This window comes from Molothrus ater, chromosome 22 (genome assembly GCF_012460135.2).
Source record: "Molothrus ater isolate BHLD 08-10-18 breed brown headed cowbird chromosome 22, BPBGC_Mater_1.1, whole genome shotgun sequence".
Classification (NCBI taxonomy): domain Eukaryota; kingdom Metazoa; phylum Chordata; class Aves; order Passeriformes; family Icteridae; genus Molothrus; species Molothrus ater.
The window spans coordinates 3,123,531-3,141,506 of record NC_050499.2 but is presented as its reverse complement, the minus strand read 5'-3'; the positions used below and the strand labels follow the sequence as shown (position 1 = coordinate 3,141,506).

The following is a 17,976-nucleotide window of genomic DNA, read 5'->3' as shown; positions in this document are numbered from 1 at the left end:
CTGCAAAGGGGGACTGGAAAAACACGCTCAGACACAGGCATCCATCATCTCGGACACCTGCAGTTACAGGAACAGGTATCCCAGACTGCCCTTCCTTTTCTGGGCTCCTATGGAAATGCTCACGGATCAAGCTTTTGGCAGAATTTTTGTCAGTTCCTTTGCTTTTTCTCTCTTTCCCCTTAGCCCATGTCCTCCTGTAGTCAACAGCAGACAGGACTCTGGGAGATGGGCTGGTCCTTCTCTCTTCCCAAGACCTGCTTGGATCAGATACCTAATTTCTGGATGCCAGAATTTCTGGATGGATCTAACTGGGAGCACAGAATCATGACATCCATGAGAGAGAATCAAAGCACCCTGGTTTAAGACATGGATGAAGCAGTCTCTGGCAAGAGCACACTGCTCTCCCACAGTTCATGTCTCACCCAGGCTGAGAGAGCCCTCCCAGCCCTTGGTGGACGAGTTGTCCAGCAAACAGCTGCAGCATCCTGGGGTAAGGATCAGAGCTCTGGAAAAGCGTGGATGGGGCTCATTTTGGAGAGGAAACCATGCGTTACCAGAAATGAAAGATAAAGCACCACATCCGACCTAAGGCAAAGTCCATCTCCAATGAGGAGCTTTCTACAGCACCAAAAAATAGACTCAAATCTAATATCTCTCATGCTGGGGAAAAGTTGGATATGGATCCCATTTTCCAAACTGCCTTGTCTCCAAATAACATACCCTCATACATTTTTAGCCTTGAGTCCTACTGGGATGAGCTTATTCAATCGCGCTTTTCACCTGCACACCCCTGTCTAGCAATCTTCCCCAATAATTCGTGAAGCCTTTGGCCAATTTTAACTAAATTTGACAGAGGAACAGATGGCTCAAAGACATTAAGTACCTGCAAGTCTAGTGCAGATAGGCAGCCAGGTACGGGAGAGGGACGCTGCGAGTGCCCCACGGAGGGAAAGGCCACAGGAAAATGAGATTCATCCTCATCCGAACCTCAGAGAATCCACTCAGCACAAAGCCTTTCCAAGCGTCCTCACCACAGGCAGCAAATCATTGACTCCTACTTGGATTAAAATGAAGTAAACTTAAAAGAACCCCGGCTTTATCGGCCTCTGTGCCAGTCAGAGGATGGATTTTGCATATGAAATCAGAGCCTGTGTGACAACTCAGACAAAGGAGGAAAACCAACACGGAAGCAAAGTCAAGTTGCTGCCGGCACCAAGGAACTGCAGGAAATCTTGCACCAAACCTTCCCACATCTATCCAGAGCCCTTGGATGCTGCAGGCGGGGTGAGGGGATGACTGATGCAGCAAATTTTAGGTGGTTCCTGCACCAAATTTTTCTTGGCTCCATTCAAGGCATTTCTTGCACCAAGGGAGGGCACAAAACGATCTCAGCGGCCCCGGGCTGGCCCGGCACGCCAGACGCCAGTAATAGAGCTGCTCATCTATTTCCCATCAATGTATCTTCTTAATGAGGGAAGATGGCTTTTTAATAAATAAAAGCTTTCACCAAAAATAGCTGCACGGTCATCTATAATCCCCTGAAAACTTCTAAAGGTCTAAAGTTGAGGCGCAAAGCACAGAGCAGGAGTTAGTGGAGGGTGGTGAGGAAATAGGGCAGCCACTCCCAAACCTTTACAGCCAGGAGGAAATGCAGCACACCTTTTCTGCACACACCTGCACATGCCTCACCCTCCCAGCACTAGAGCAGCGTCAAAAGCATTTTGCAAACTAATATTCCCAAAGTCCCAGAGCTTAGGCAAGTACTTTTGTTTCTATTTCAGTGCAGGGGGGAAAGAGGCAAAGAGCAGCAAAATGCCTTCATTGGAAAGGGTGAGCTGGTGGCAGAGTGAGGACGGAGGAGGCAGCAGCACCCCCGAGCCAAAACCAGGGAGGGATTAGGCACTGAGCCTCGTGGCCACCTCCCCTTTCCTGTCTATCAGCACCATCTCCCCTCTCCTCCAAGTAAAGCAGATTTGTCCACAAAATCAGCTCCGGGTGGTGCAGCCTCGCCCAGCAGGTACAGATGGACTCGCTGATCAAGATGAATCATTTGGCACGTTCCAGTGACCCGGGCGCAACCGCAGAACGGGCTCTTTGCTCAGGGCCCTCTCCAGGGCCAGGGCATCGGGGACAAAAATGAGAGGAGCCTCCAAAACAGGCAGGGCCCCCACATCTGGCCCCTCCAGCTCATCTGCCCCCTCCCCACCAAGGTCTGGCTTGTTTGCCTCACCGAAGCCCCCTCCCCGCTCTCAGACAAGGTTAATAGTGTAGAGAGAGAGCATCTGTTTATGAGAAGGTTATCAAGTGAAAGGCAGTAACGCAGCCTCCAAACCAGCTTTTCATAGCCTCTTACTTATTATTTAATTTGGCTCCAGTACGTGAAATTAGGCTAATGGCTGTTAAGTGGTTAAGGCACGCACATTGTCCATCTGCCGAGAAGGCTCCAGGCCGTTGTTCTGTTTCAAAGGCTAAGGAGGAAAAATAATATGAGAGTTGCATGCTGTTAGTTTGAGAGCTCATAAATGCATTTTTTTCCCTCTTTCCCTCGCTTTTATATTTCTTTTATCTCCTGTGCTTTGCCTCTTGCAGCATTAGGAACTTCTGGAAAGCGAGTTACTGGCTTTATTATTTTTTTTGTCAGCGCTCTTATGCCTTTTTTTGCCTTTATTTTTTTTTTTTTCTAAGCAGAGGGAAGGGTGAGCCAGCCCGTTCCAGCAATGCCACAGCCACCAGCTGTTGCAGCCTGCCCATTCAGCTGAGCTCAGTGCAGCATCCCCCATTTGAGAGCAGGAGAATTAAGCACAAAGCCCTGAGCTTTTGTTTCTTCTCCTTGACACCAGGACTGGCAGCTTCTCTCCACCAACACAACATCAGCTCTGCAGTTTTCCTTACGCACAATCTGGAGCGCTCAACCCCTCCCCACCTGCACTCCTTGCTGCATTTAATGAGCAGTTCTACACATTGCATGGAAGAAGGGTGTTTTTCTACACATTTTAAACCTTAAATGATGCAAGCTCAGGCTGGAGCTCCCTCTTCCCTTGAGTTTTGCACATAACCAGCACCCACGTGGATTCTCGGGTGTCTCGTACAAGAGCTGAGCTCGTTCTGTCATTACTTCAGAGAATAATGAGGTCTCTCAAAGCTTTACTGTTTTCATGGGAGTTGTAGGAATGTAACCTCTCTGTAAAACCTGACCAAAACCAGGCAGCTGATTCACAAAAGCCAGCAGGAATGGTGAAGGGGAAAAGGGACACCTGGACCTCTCTTCCATGCATCCACAAAGAAGATGTGAATGACTTTAAGGCAGATGAGCTACAGACAGCAAGGCTAAACTGCATGTCAAACCTAGCCAAAAATCCTTGGAACCATGGGATCACAGAGTGGTTTGGGTTGCAAGTTTAAAGGTCATCCAGTCCCATCCCCCTGCCAGGGGCACCTTTTACTATCCCAGGTTATTCCAAGCCCCATCCAACCTAGCCCGGAACACTTTCAGCGACAGGGCAGCCACAACTTCTCTGGGCAACCCATGCCAGGGCCTCAGCACCCTCACAGGGATTGGGAGTTTCATCCCAATATCCCACCTAACCCTGCCCTCTCGCAGTGGGAAGCCATTCCCCTTTGGTCCATCAGGCAAGGGAAACTGCTTGACCTGACAGCAGCCCTTGGAAGGAGGGGGCTCTGAGGAGGGGAACAGCAGGCAGGAAAGAGAAGGGAAGGAACCCTCCAGCCACTGCAAAAAAATAGGAGCCCAGAGCCATCTCTGTCCCTTGTGTAGGAGCTGAGCTGACTCTGAGTGAGGAGGGTTATTTATGGGGACACGAGGAAGGAGAAGGCAGCTGACGAGCAGATCTCATTTTCCTCCATTACTGCAACAACCCCACTTGAAATCCAACTTTATTTCTTCCTTTCCAAGCCAGGGAAAAAAGAAATAACTGAATGCCACAAACAAAGTCAGCCTTCCATCCTTGTTATCCCCTGATTTTGCCAGAGGTTAGCGGGATGGTTTCAGACTCGCAGCAGGGGAAACAAGCAGCAGTTGGCAGGTCCAGGAGAAAAGATTGGAGCATTTACCAACAGGCATTTACCTCACCCCTCCTGAAAGGAGCCCCCAGTGCTGCTTTTCCACAGAAACACTTTTCCAGGGCATAGCTGTGGCATCCAGGCTTGCCCATCTGCTCTATCTCCCCTGGCTTTATCCCTCTGTACTGCCTCTCCCACCAGGTATCTGCATGAATTACTCCTCCCCACTTGTACCTTTGTTCACAGGGTATGTAAATATAAATGCATATTTATCTTTTAAAAAAAAATCTTTAAAATTTTTGCATATAAATATAGATTTCTTTTTTCATATTGGGGGTTGGCACTAGATTATCTTTAAGGCCCCTTCCAGCCCGAGCATTTCTATGATCCCATGATAAACACACACAAATTTGGTCTCTGTGTGCGCCGATGGCTGACACGTGCAGAACGAACTGTGCTCAGGGGGTGCTTTGTTATAACACTCAACCCCTAAATTCCCAGCCCTATACTCATTTTGACACTGCTCTCCTGCTTCCCCGCTGAACCTTACCCAAAACACACCATCCAGACTGTGTTTTTTGAGGAAAGATATGAGGAAAACAGGAAATTAAGCTGCTGGTGCTGCCTGACGGGAGGGTGAAGCGGCTTTGTGCTGGAAGAAACAGCAAAGCGAGATGCTCAGCCCATGTCCTGCAGCTCTGCACCTGCTTGTGCTGACAAATAACTGCCCAGCCTGCAGAGCATTCTGGGACTATGGAATGGAGCAGGATTTTTTCACAGAAAACTGCCCAGGTTTGGTGGACCAGTGCGGGAATCTCGCGCTGGTGCAGCAGTTTCTGGGGGGGGAAGTGAGCTGGTGCAATATTTTTACTTGACACTGGCAGAAGCCCTGCTCTGACACATTTTTCCCTGTTCTGCTGCCAGCGCTGTTTAATTCCCGTGGCAGGCTGGCGGGAGCGGCGAAGCGATCCTAGCAGAAGTCTGACACCAGGAGAGCTCTGTGTGAATAGCATATCCTGCAAATCTGCAGGATAGAGAACATCTGAAAACCAGGTTAAGGGATAAATACTGACAAGCCCTGACTGGAGAACAGAGTGTTCATTCAAACACCTGCATGAACTGGAGGATTGTTTCGGTTTTCCCTCTAAATGCTGCTGAACCAGGCGATAGAGCCACGCGGAAAAGCAGAAGGAGGAGGCAATTCAGAACCTCCAACCTGCTCCTGGAGTATGGGGGGCTTCCCATCTGAAAATGGGGGGAATTGGCAGGACAGGGTTTGCAGGAAGCATCCTTCAAGGAGTCCTACCCCGTTCCATGCTGCCAGGAAGCATATGCAAGGAAAAGAAGGATTACAGCACTTTGCTTCTGATCATCCCTGTTTTGAAGGGGTTTTTTGGCCTTAGTCGCCAGCAATTTTGGCAAGAGGCTTCCCAAGCACTGAGCTGGCAGTTGTAGGGAAGAGGGTGGCTTTATCCAAGACATAAAAATCCGGGGAGATGGCTTTGAACTAAAGCTGATGCAGGAGAAAGACAAAAAGGAAATATCCTCGTGGGCACAGCAGCTGCTTCAGCGAGACAGCAGGGAAAATTTGTGGAGAGGAGGCTGAGCTCAGAGTAGAGTTTTTCCCAGACTGCAGGATCACAGTGTGGAAGGAGGAGACCTGAGGAGGACAGGCTCCATATTTTTCCTCAGATTCCTTTAAGAAAGGGAAGCTTTGACCCCCTCCTCTCGTCTCAGGGGAGCAGGGAAAGAGGACAAGCTGCTCACAGCCTGCAGCCTCGCTGGTGGGACGGGAAATTGCTCTGCTCCTGCTGGGATCTGCAGCCCTGGCCTCTATGGGGAGTGATGGATGAAAGGGAGGGAGAGGAGGAGGAAGCTGTGTCTTAAGGCTCTGCAGCAGCAAATGGCCTCAGCGATTAGAACTGAGTGGGCAGCTGTGTATCACTCTGGATTTTCTGCCTGTTTCATCACTAGCAGTGACTCAGGAATATTCTTCATCGCCCTCAAGCGAGGATATGATCATTTTCTGCCACTTGAGATGAAGCTAATTTTACAGCAGCTTAGAGGGAGAGAGATGTCATGTGCTGATTTCTGTACTGTCTGCATCACCCAGTGCTGCAGCACGGCCAGGCCTTAGGTGCTGACAGCTGGAAGTTAAACCACCCTGCACCAGGACAGAAAATCCAGGGAAAGGGGGTTTGGAGCTTCAGGGCCCAGAAAGATGAGAACAGAAAAGCAGCACAGAATCAAGAATTCCCAGCAAGGAGAAACCTAACAGCATCCCTTCTCCAGGTCCATAGAATCCCAATGTGGTTTGGGATGGAAGGGACCTTAAAGATCATCTTATTCCACCCCCTGCCATGGGCAGGGACACCTTCCACTATCCCAGGTTGCTCCAAGCTGGCCTTGGACACTTCTAGGGCTGGAGCAACCACAACTTTTATGGACAACCTGTGACAGTCCTGTGCATTAGTAGGAGAAGTGTCCTGACTGCCTGAAGGTGTTGAATCTGCTCTGATAGGACAAGTGTGATAAGCAAAACTGATGGACAGAAGGCAGATCTCCAAGGGCTGATCTCACCACTCAAATCTAACCAGTCCCAGAGACTCCAAATTTACCAAAACCAAATCCTGGTGAGTGAGTAGCCCATTTTTCACAGAATTCCAGAGTGGTTTGGGTAATGGATGCAACCTTAAAGCTCATCTCAATCCAACTCCCTGCCATGGGCAGGGACACCTTCCACTAAACCAGGTTGCTCAAAGTGCAAAGCGTTCACAACGTTGGTGCCAAATCACTCCCTTGGCACATCAGATCCTGGGGCTGGCTGAGCTCCCCCTCTGATCCTATCAGAGCTTCCCATGGAGCTGGGATGAGATAGCAGCTGAACCAAGTGCCACCACCAGCACTGCAGCTGGGCTGCCCGGGCTCCTGGCTGGGAACCAGCACTATGACCACATTCAGATGGGTTTTCTTGCTCACTGCTCAGGCCATTTATTTATTTCTGAGATGCACAAGCTGCCTTCTCACCAGGCCCTGGCAGTGCCTCACCAGGCTCCCTGTGCAAAGCCATGGTGTCCCAGCCACCGCCCAGCATGTGATGCCTTGACAGCCCTGGATTCGGGAGCTAACTGGCAGTGGAGGCTGCCTTTGCAGGGGGAACGGAGCAGTGCTGCCAGCTTTTCGTGACAAAGGGAGTGTTTATAACAGGCACGGTGACAGCTGTCCGAATGCCACATTTATTTACAAAACGTTCGTTAAATTACTGACAGTTGGCGCCGCGCGGGGAAGCTGAGAGGAGGAAGAGCTGACACGTCCCCGGCGCGCTCATTCGGCAGCCCCACGGTGCCTCCCAGCAGCCTCCCCTTGCAGCGTGGGTGGCACAGCCCTTTGCTCAGGGTGTCACTGCACCTTCTGTCCTCCCCTTCCCACCTAACCTGCAAGGGGATCATCCTGCAACCTCCCACCCACCCCAGAGGGTCAGTGACAGGACCCAGCACATCCCTCTGGCTGTCCTGAGCAGCCCAGACCCCTGCCAGGGGCTCAGAGACCCTGGCACACAGCCCAGGATGCCCCTGTGGTTTTGATTATGACCTATGGAGCAAATTACCAACCCTGTATGAAGACCAGCAAGCCACAACATTTTAAGTAGAATATTAGTAAAGTTATCAAGAGGTAGAAAAGTAGATATTAGAGTTTTTGGTATGGGGGCTGAGGGGGCAAGATGGAAGGAACTGAGCATGTCCAGCTTTTCTCCTTCTTCTTCTCGGCCTCCAACTTCTACTGTGATGTTGGCACTTACAGATTGGTTTAGAGTAGAAGCTCACTGTCTAACACAGGTGATAGGTATTGGGAAGTAATTGTAAATATTGTACACATAGTTTTTTGTATAAAGACATAACACTGCCCCAGGGGCAGGCAGAGTGCCTCAGACTGTCTTGCTGAGCTGATCTCAGCAGAGCAGGAGAAAATTTTTTATAGATAAGACACAATAAACAACCTTGAGACCAAGAAAAGAAGAGCCCTGACTCCTTCTTCGAGCACTGGGCTGGTAAAAGAGACTTTTGAACTTTTCTCGGGGTCACTCTGAGCAGCAGAGATCCCAACAGGTCAGAGCCACCAAGGTGGGTGAAGTTCCTCCTAACAATGCACGGCCACCAAGCCTGCTGCCTTTTCTAGAAAGATCAAGAGGATGTTGATAACCCTACGATCCCTTCAGATTATTTCAGGCAGTGCCACTTGAATGGATGGAGGTCACCAAGAGCACCTCTGGACAGCCAAAAATGTCTGTGTTGTTTTCAGACTCACAGAGGTGGCTGAGGTGAAGGCCCCGTGTCTGCTGAGCAATGCCAACAGTCTGCAAGCTGCTGGCTTGGAACCAGCAAGGAAATTGCAGCTGCCATCCTCCAGCAGACAAGGACAACAGGAGAAATTTAGGAGCCCAGCTGACATGCACCAGTGAAAGCATCTCCCCTGGCCAGCCACCTCCGTGACGAAGCAACAACAACCCAAGAGGGGATTTTGACTTTCTGAGCACAGAATTGTTCAGGCTGGAAAAGTCCTCTAAGACCATCAACTCCAACCATTCCCCCAGTCCACCACTCACCTGTGTCCCCAAGTGCCACATGCACGTGGCTTTTAAATCCCTCCAAGGATGAGAAGGGATTCCTCATTCCAGGGCTTGACATCCCTTTTGGTACAGAAATATCCCCTAATATCCAAACTAAACCTCCTCTGGTGCAATTTAAGGTTGTTTCCTCTTGTCCTATCGCTCATTACTCATGAGAGGAGACTGATCCCCACACCCTGCCCTGCCACAGAATGCGAGAGAGGGAAGAGCATCTTTAATTCCACTGGTCAAGGCCAACAAGATACCTTTGGCTCCTCGTGTTTGTAGAGGACTAAATCACATCCCTTGCACACACACACACCATGAGGAACCTCCAAACTGCTCCCTCCCAACGCTGCCACGTCCTGCCCTGACTCCCACACTGTGGAAGTTTGCAGAGCAAACATGGTCCTGACGTGCCTTGGCCAGCTGGAAGTTTGGCCTTGGAAAACATCACTCAAAACAAACTTTGTCTGATTCAAAACAAAGCAGCTCTTCCACAGAGTAGCAAGCAACGGCAGGGATGAAGTTTGATGGAAAAATTGACCCAAGAGGTAAAGCAGTTTTGAGGTGAGGAGGGCAAGATTTATTTTCAGCTAAAGGGAAACTGTGTGCGTCCAGAAACCCATTCCTTCTGAGACTGAATGAAATCAGGATCTTGCTACTTCTTATAAAACACTTTTAAACCAAATCTTGCTTTAGCTTCATCAGAGAACTTCCTGTAACATTTGAGAAAATGCTTCACTGAACTCACAAACTCAGATAAAAGGAAAGAAATACTATTTTTCCAAGCAAACCCAAACCTGCCCTCTCCCCCACAAGGCAATTCTAAGTCAAATCCTTTCCAGTCAAGGTATGCAAGAAAGAAATGGATTGTTTAATAAAAATATCTGGGTTTGAATTAAAAAAGAAAAAGTACTTTCTTATTTAACAAATGATAAAAACCTGAAATTTTTGAATGAAAGTAGACTCCCAGCTCCTGCTGAATAGTAATGGAAGAAAAAGGACTTGGAAAATACTTCCTTGAATTTTCACCTCAGTCACCTTTCCTTTGAGCTCATCAAGAGCTTTATACTGGACTGTGAGAAAGGAAAAGGGATGCAAGATAATTAAATGTTATCTTTATGGTTTTTAAGGTTATTTAAGGAATAAAGCCCTCCACATAAAATTGATTGAATTTGGAGGACTGAAGGATAAAAACCTAAATATGCCTTCAAATATTACTGCTGTGCCTATCTGTAGGTCCAAAGTATCTTGAGATTTGGTGGTGTCTTTGAGCCTGGAGCTGCCCTGCTCTCCTTTCATACCTTTGAGAATTTGCTTTTCTCAACGGCTTCCTCTCATACTTCTTATTAGAGATGAGTAAAAACCACGAGGCTGAAAAACACGCTGCTTTTGCTGAACTGAGGATGTGAAGATGCGAAAATAATGATCCCACCATGACAAAAAAAGGGAAAAAGAGACTCAAAAATCCCAAGTAATGAATGTTTGGATCATGGCTGGGGCTCTGCATGTGTCTAATAAAACAGACACAGGTGTCAGAGCCATTTATGGTTGCAGGCACAGAGCTGGTCAAAATCTCCCATCTCTGGGAAAGAAATCCTGTGATATTTCACCAGCTGCTCATGTTGGAAGGTGGTTTTATCCCTTATTTACTCTGTCCTCATTGACATGCAGAGCTGGACTCACTCCTCTCCTGTTTGACCCTTGGTGTCCTTTCCTATTCAGCACTGTCCCCAAAGGTGTCCCCACCTTCAGACCAGGCTCAGCTCTCCAGACCTTGTCCCAGTTCTCTCCCAGATTTTTCCAGGGAAGAATCCAGCTGCAAAGTCAAGTTTGCCTGCAGATTTTCCATACCCACCCATCTGCCTCCTCACTTTGCACATAAACTAAGGATGCTTCCCAGCGTGACTGTGGCGGTGACAGCCAACACCACTCCCTGACAGCTGAAGAATCCTTATTTAAACCAGGATTTTTAATATCCTCATGATGGAGATGCTGTTGGCGGTTCAGCAGACGCTGCAGCAACCAGACAGCCAAGCCTGAGCCTCAGACTTGGCTCCTTCACAGCCTTGCACCTCTGAGAACTAAACCCAAGGAGAGCAGAAGGTATTTCCCACTTGCTTTGCGAAGGTGCCGCATGCAACAACGAGCAAACCCCGAGGAGAAGGAATTCCACATTGCTATTCCACACACAACCCGTTCACAGTCTGCATCCTGGAGCAGGACTGAAATGCTGTCTTCCAACCTGATCCCCAGTCCATTACAGCTGGGATAAAGACTCATGGTGACATTAATGAGCACTGGATCAGCCCCTTTGCTGGCATAAATCTCTCTGTCGCATCAGTGGGATTGCATTTTCCCCATTTGCCTGTTTGTTTGGCTCTGGATTCTCATTACAATTTCTATTAGCCCAGGCTCCCACTGATGTGGTCGTAGATTAGTTCCTTCCTGATTTTTTTTCCTCCGAAGGAAAATAAGGGTGTCTGAGCTCAAAGTGGCAGGTTTTGGCAGGTCTGGGGGGAAGAAAACAACTCTGTCTGATCAAGAAGAGAATTTTTCCAAGGGCACAGATTGGAGTAACTCCAGTGAGGCCAACAGAAGTGACAAATCCTTAGGCAAGCTAGAGATGACCCACACCCCCAGCCCACCTCTGTTAACACACACATGGGAGCTGCCAGCTCAGGGCTGCAGTGCCAGCAGCAGCGTGGCCCAGAGGGCTCTGCCAGGGTGGCACTGGGACAGCACATCAGGACAGCCAAAGGCCAGAGGTGAGGCCAGGTGCCATCCCTTGGATTAGCACCCACAAGTGCTAAGTTCCAAGGCTTACATCAGCTCGTGGTTCTGGTGAGGCAGCTTCAGAGCAGGCTTGGGGGCAGTGAGCAGCCCCACAGAGGCATTGCTTCCCCAGGTCCCAATATCCCTGATTTTACTTCAGCTCCCACCTAAGCATCCACCCTGCCAGCACCTCTGCAGCACCCCAGCCTCACACAAGGTACCTCCACCATGACAATTCCCTGCCATGGCCAAGCAAATACATCTCCCAATCCCCTCTTCAAACCCCAAGCAAGGGCAGGACATGGGTGGACACCTCTGGTGCCCTCCAGTAGGACACTTTTAGCATTTTCCTTGCAGAGGGATGAATCCTGCCACAAAGAGACTGCAACGCAAGCAGATGACTCATGGAGCAGAGAAAGGAAGCATTGCAATTGCTGTGCACGAATCAAGACATTTATAGGGCCTGGGAGGGCACCTAACGTCACACCAGGAGCTGAGGGCACGGCTGACAACTGAAAATCCATTTCCTAAGCCTGCCTCAACCATTACAAACACCAGCCCAGCATGCCTCCACTGTGGGGCTGCTCTGGCCTCCCTTCCCCATCCCAAGGTGAAGCTTGTTTGACTTCAGCTTTTCCAGATGTGAGATGCTTAAGCCAGGGTGGAGATGCCAGCTCCACAAAAGCCCACTTGTCCCCTAGGAGACCCCAGCTCCAGTGAACCAGAGGCAGCAGCTCTACCAGGGAAGCTATAAAGGGAAACCCTCCTCTGGCACAGCAATCAGGAGCTTGTCTCATCTCAGATGGAAATTGCACTCAGGGAAAAAAAAAAAAAAAAAAAAAAAAAAGAATAATCCATGCATATGACAATTTTTTTTCACCACTTTAAGCTGATTCCATCTCGGAGATGGGAGAGAGGTGGCAGAGATTTGCTGACATGTCACTTTTGTAATAAACTCCTCTTTCAGAAACGTGCCATCACCAGCAGAGCAATCGGCTCGTGAGCGACAAACCCCACACATGGGGCTCCTGCAGCCTCTCCCAGGGGCATCCCCAGCAATGTGGGGACAAAACCCTGACCAGAAAGGAGGACCCAGCAAGAGGAGAGAGGCAGGGGTGAAGTGGCACCCTGAGGGATGCAGGACATGCTCTACTCCTTCCCCACCTTAATGCAGGAGGGGTCACCACAGCCCTGAATTGATTCCCTAAACCTCAGGATGAAAAGGGGAGAGGTTTGAAGGAGAAGGACAGAGGTGGTGGATATTGGAGAATTAGTGGAATTAACTTAGGTTAAGACATGAGTGCACAGCTTGACTCCATCCCTACAGGGCTGCTGGAAGCTGCTCCCAGCCCATCCCAGGTGCTCAGAATTCCTCTACTGCTCAGGAACTGAGAAGAGCAAAGATGTGACACCTTGGCCTCTGCCAGCCCCAGCTATATCTCCCTCTATGGCCTTGGGAAGTAGGCAGGCAGGCAATCAGGAGTCTCTGAAATAAATAACTGCAGCAGGTTATTTATTTCCTGAAAACTACCAGGTGCTGGACGTGGAGACCATGGGGATGGGATGGCTTTTCCACAGGTCTGGGCCCTGGAGAGGCAGATGAGCACTGATCTGGAAATCAGGAATGTGGTGGTTGTGCAGGGAATGGGGGCAGTTGGCTGGGCAGGGCAGGAGATGGGAATTCCTAACTTGGGGTGTTCTCAGCTGGTGGGACAGGGTGGACAAGCAACACTCCCTCAGTGGGGTTATTGCAGCTCAGAGTGGGAGTGGGAGCCTGGAGCAAAACGGACACAGAGCTGGGCAGCCAGCAGAGGAGGGTTAGTAATCATGGCTGGCCCCTTTCACCATCATCCTCTTCCCTGTCTGGCTTTTGTTACTCACACCAGGAGCCCAGCCCAGTGCTGGGCACTGCCCTCTGAGCCCCCCTGAACCCCCCATGACTCAGCCAAGGCTTTCCCAGGCACAGACAGCCTGGAATGGGTTCCCCTGGCCTCCTCCCCCTGCAGGATTTCTGCACTCATTGACTGCAAACCACAAAGGCGGCTGCCCAAAACCTCAGTGAGAATCGCCCTCACTCAAACACTGGCAGGAAAAGCACTGGGGGGGACTTGGAGGCTCCCCCAGGACCTGGGTGCTGGAACACACCACATTTACCCATTGGAGATCATTCCTATTTTTCTATTACACAAAAAAAACACAGCAAGACAAATTCCTGTGAATAAAAGGGAAAAGATGGGGCAGCAAAGAGTCACAGAAAACAGACCCATCTCTGAAAAATAGTCTTTTCTGCTTAGCAAACAAGCACTTTCTGTTTGCACCCATCAAACAAACATGCTTGATTTTGTTTTGTTTCACAGCCAAGTCATCATTTCTCCAAAATTATTTCAAGAGCACAACAGGGGCCAAATAAATTTGCAAAACAGGCTTAGGTAAAGAATGACAGAGCTCAGTGGCAAAGCTCACAGCCCTTTTCAAAGCCTGCGTGGAAACCACAGGAAACATCAGGGTTAAAAAAAGCTTTGCCTTATGTTTAACTCAAATTTGACTTCTAGTGTTGGAATCAAAGAGGGGAATAAATGAAGGCATTGCATCACCCTGCCAAGGAAACCAGAGGAGATGGAGAGAGGAGCACCGTGGATTCGGGGGGACACCATGCAGGCGCCTGTGCTGCTGATGGGAATGTCAGAGCCTCGCCATGGAAAGCGCTGACTGATGCCAATTAAAGTGAAATCATAATCAAGCCATTTGTTTTGGTGCCCAGAGAGCTGCTCCAAAGGTCTCAGCAATGCCTGGACTCGGTTCAAGCACTGGGTGGAAGTTCAGGATGGGTCCTCTCAGCGTGAGCCACTCGCTGCTGGTGAGGGCAGAGCTGTGTGGACATGGTGGGAGGGGATGAAGATCAGCCTCACCCTCACAATCTGTGCTTAAGGACACAAGGAAGGACAGAAAACTGACTTTCACCTGCACACAACTCCTCAGTGTAACCCCAAAGGCAGGACCAACACATCCATCAGTAAAAGCACAGCACTGTGACACAACACCCTCAAACCCTTTCCCTATTCCCGCAGGCTTTGCTGCACCCAGGAGTAAATCCTACTCCTCCTATCCCAGGCAGCAGCCCTAAACCAACATCTAAAGCTTGATTTAAATGAAATACAGTGATCCAAAGTGCTGGTACCCACGACATACCTGTACCCTCCAGCAGAAACATCACAAGATGTAAGGAAATACCTGAACACCTCCAACGTCTCTGGTCCTAAACTGATTCCCCACAGTGGATTGTACAGAGCAAAGCCTTTTCAGTTGAGAAGTCTCCTTGCAGCTTTCAATCCAGCTTTTTTCCCAGCACTGAATTCACTCTGCTTGGAGGGACAGAGCTGAAAAGAGCCTCTTGGCAGGGCACTGCTGTTTGACAGCAGCTTGGGCTCCTCAGCACCTGCCACCCCAATAAAATAACCTATTTCCAGCAGCCAAGGCCTCTCCCTTGGGAAGAGGGTGGGACAGGATTTCCAAGTGCTCCAGAGAAAGAGCAACTTCTGCTGCTGAGTTTTCAGCTTGTTCTTCCCTTTTGGCATCTGTGAAACACCAAGAAGGGACCTCTAGAAACATCTCTCCTTCCAAATCCTTGGCTGCAGCTCCCTGTCCTCCCACCTTGCATGGAAATGAGTGGGATTGGATTAGACCTGATTTTTTTTTTCCCCCTTTTCTGACTGCCACCCATGCAGGGTTGGGCAGGAGGTGGCCAGGGGCATGGCTGGGGTCTGCCAGAGCCTTTATAGCAGCATTGCTATTCTGCACAAGTTAAACTCCTCCACAACAGATCGATGGGCACGCCAGGCTGGGAGGGGAGCAGGCAGGAAGATTCATGCTTCCTTGATTTCCTCAGGTTTTCACATGCTCTGCTCCTCCTGGCTCCTGCCACAGTGCAGCATGACAGGGACTGACCAGGGGATGCAGCAACGTCCCACTGCCTGCTGGGCCAACTGCTCCCACCTCAAACCAGCAGGAGAACACCTCCAAATGCCCAGGCAAAGCCACACCTGCATGTCTCTGTCACCAGAGCAGAGCACTGAGCTGGTGGTGGCAGCAAGCCATTCATTTCCAGGGGCAATCCCTGCTCCAGGGGCAGGACAGCAGGAATGTCATCAGCACAGGGGGAGCAGAATCTGCACAAGCTGCACACCCCAAAGCCCACGTGCCCCTCTCCTGGGGCACACCTGTATTGGCAAGGCACCTATCAAGGGACAGGGACATCCCCTGTCACCAGAGTGGCTCCCAGCTCTACAGGGATGCATCCATGGCAGCTCTGGGATGATGGCACACTGCTGTCCTCCCCAGAGCCACCTCCCAGGGACAGGATTTGTCACCTTTCCCATGAAACGTCCCTGACAGAAGAATCCCTCCTGCTGACTCACCCAAGCTTCCCTTTGTTCTCCTCCAGCACCAGTGACCACCCAGTGCCAGGGCAGAGCACCTCAATCCACGGTGTGGATCAAGATCCCTGATCTATGCCCAAAACCCTGTGGAGGCCCCCACAAGAGCTTCTTCCCATAAGTTTGCAGAGCACCCACCCAGCTGCTGCCATCCCGTGTGTTTCACTGCCCAGACCCCTTGTAACCCTCCCTCTTTGACAGCAGGATCTGTAGGAATTTTGGCACTTGGAAGAACACAGCGATTCAGGAAAGAAAAAGAGCTACTACTTTTTTAAGCCAAGCTCAAATTCCTAAGCAAGACACTCCATCCTCTGCCACCTTCTCCAGCCTCTTTGCCCAGTTGTGCCATGACAAGACAAACCCAGGGGAACGGCCACAACACAGCTCCCACCCTCCCAGGAGCACTCAGGGGCTCTGAGGGGGACACAAGATTTGGCTTCAAACAACTGAGTTGCAGGAAAATTCCTGCTGAAATTCCTCCTGGGGCTTTTTTATCTGCCCTGGCTTGGCACCTGGGACAACACAGCAATTCAGGAAAGAAAAGGAGCTACTTCTTTTTTTAAGCCAAGCTCAAATTCCTAAGCAAGACACTCCATCCTCTGCCACCCATTCTCCAGCCTCTTTGCCCGGTCGTGCCATGACAAGACAAACCCAGGGGAACGGCCACAACACAGCTCCCACCCTCCCAGGAGCTGGGAGCTGGGGAGGGGGACGCAAGATTTGACTGCAAACAACTGAATTGCAGGACAATTCCTGCTGAAATTCCTCCTGGGGCTTTTTTTCCTGCCCTGGCTTGGCCCCTTTCCACGGGCTGGCCTAAGGCAGGAGTGCAGTGTCACCGCACACGCCCAGCTGGCCCCGCAGATGTCGGTGTCACCTATGCAATGCCCCGGAGGAGCAAAGTCGCTCCCGAGCATGCCGGAGTTGCAAGCGCCGCTTCCCAGCGCTGCAATTAAAACCTGGCTTTTGATTTTTAATGTCCCTATCAAACATCCTCTGGGATGACTGCGCCCATCTGCTGTGAGGACAGGGACGAGTGTCTGGGCATAAGATGTCCCAGAAATTATGCTGAGCTAAATTACGGATTCCTTGGCAGCCCCTGAACCCCTCGGATCGCTGCTGCAGGAGGCAGGACCCTGGTGCAACGCCCAGCCCCCATCTCTCCCCTTCCCAGGGCGGGAACGCTGCCAGGGAGCAGCAGCCCCTGCCTCTGGAGTGCAGGGATTTTTAAGGAACGGAGCATTAACCTGCCCCGTCCTGCACTTCCCAATTCCAGCAGGTCTGCACCTGAGATAGAGGCACAAAGCCACATCAGGGGGTCACCAGCTCACCCTTTCCCCAGGCTGGGGCGGTCTGACACGGGTGCAGACACCCCGGGCACTGCATGCCAGGAGCAGAGCAGGATTCATCTGCACCGAACGCGGCCCAAGTGCCCGAGCCACGGTACCGACAGCAGCAACCGAGCCCCTGCCTCGCACTGTTGGGGGGCAGGACGCCCAAAGGGAACCACATCCCCTTATTTTTCATCCCCCAGTAACTTTCCCGAACACAACTGGGAGGGCTGAGCCCAAGCCCGATCCCCCGGCGCTCCAATCTCTCAGCTCGCTGCCCGGGACCATCGCACACCGCCAGCCGGCACGGCGCATCCCCCGCGGGGAAACTGAGTCACGACCCCAAAGTCACCACGCAAGCAGCACCCCCGACCCCCCCAAGCCCCCGTGCAGCTGCTCCTACCTGAGCGTGGCGCTCTCCCCTTGCCGCACTGTCACGTTGTCCATGGCTTTGGGGAAGGTGGCATCTCCGCTGCGCACGGGCACTCCTGCGGGCACAAGGAAGAGCAGCCTGAGACAGAGGACGACCAGGCACCTCCAGGGCAGGGCCAAGCACCCACCGACCCCCATCCTGGGCAGCGGGGACTTTTCCAACAGGCAAAAAACACACCCGACAAGGCGAAAAGGGGGAAGGGGTGGGTGGAGAGGAGGGATGGGGGGGAGCAAAACCACCGGGGCGAGCGCTGCGGAGCTCCACGGAGATCAGGAGAGCCCCCGGCAAGGCTGGCTGCGAGCGCTGAGCCTGCCGAGCGGCATCGGAGGGAGTCCCGCTGTCCTCGGGCGAGGGAGGAGGACGGGAGGGCCGGGG

The 17,976-nt window shown here is 51.1% G+C and overlaps 1 protein-coding gene across 4 annotated transcripts in view; it reads right to left on the bottom strand.

Moving 5' to 3' along the window:
- NTM (neurotrimin) overlaps window positions 1–17,976 on the bottom strand; it is a 389,377-nt gene that overhangs the window by 128,968 nt on the left and 242,433 nt on the right. For 2 of the 4 annotated variants that reach the window (XM_036397397.2, XM_036397400.2), the window contains exon 2: window positions 17,572–17,656. In XM_036397397.2, the coding sequence (XP_036253290.1) occupies window positions 17,572–17,656 (85 nt within the window). Of the gene's footprint in view, window positions 1–17,571; window positions 17,949–17,976 lie in introns of those variants that run through there. The other 2 variants (XM_036397396.2, XM_036397399.2) reach the window with 1 other exon arrangement.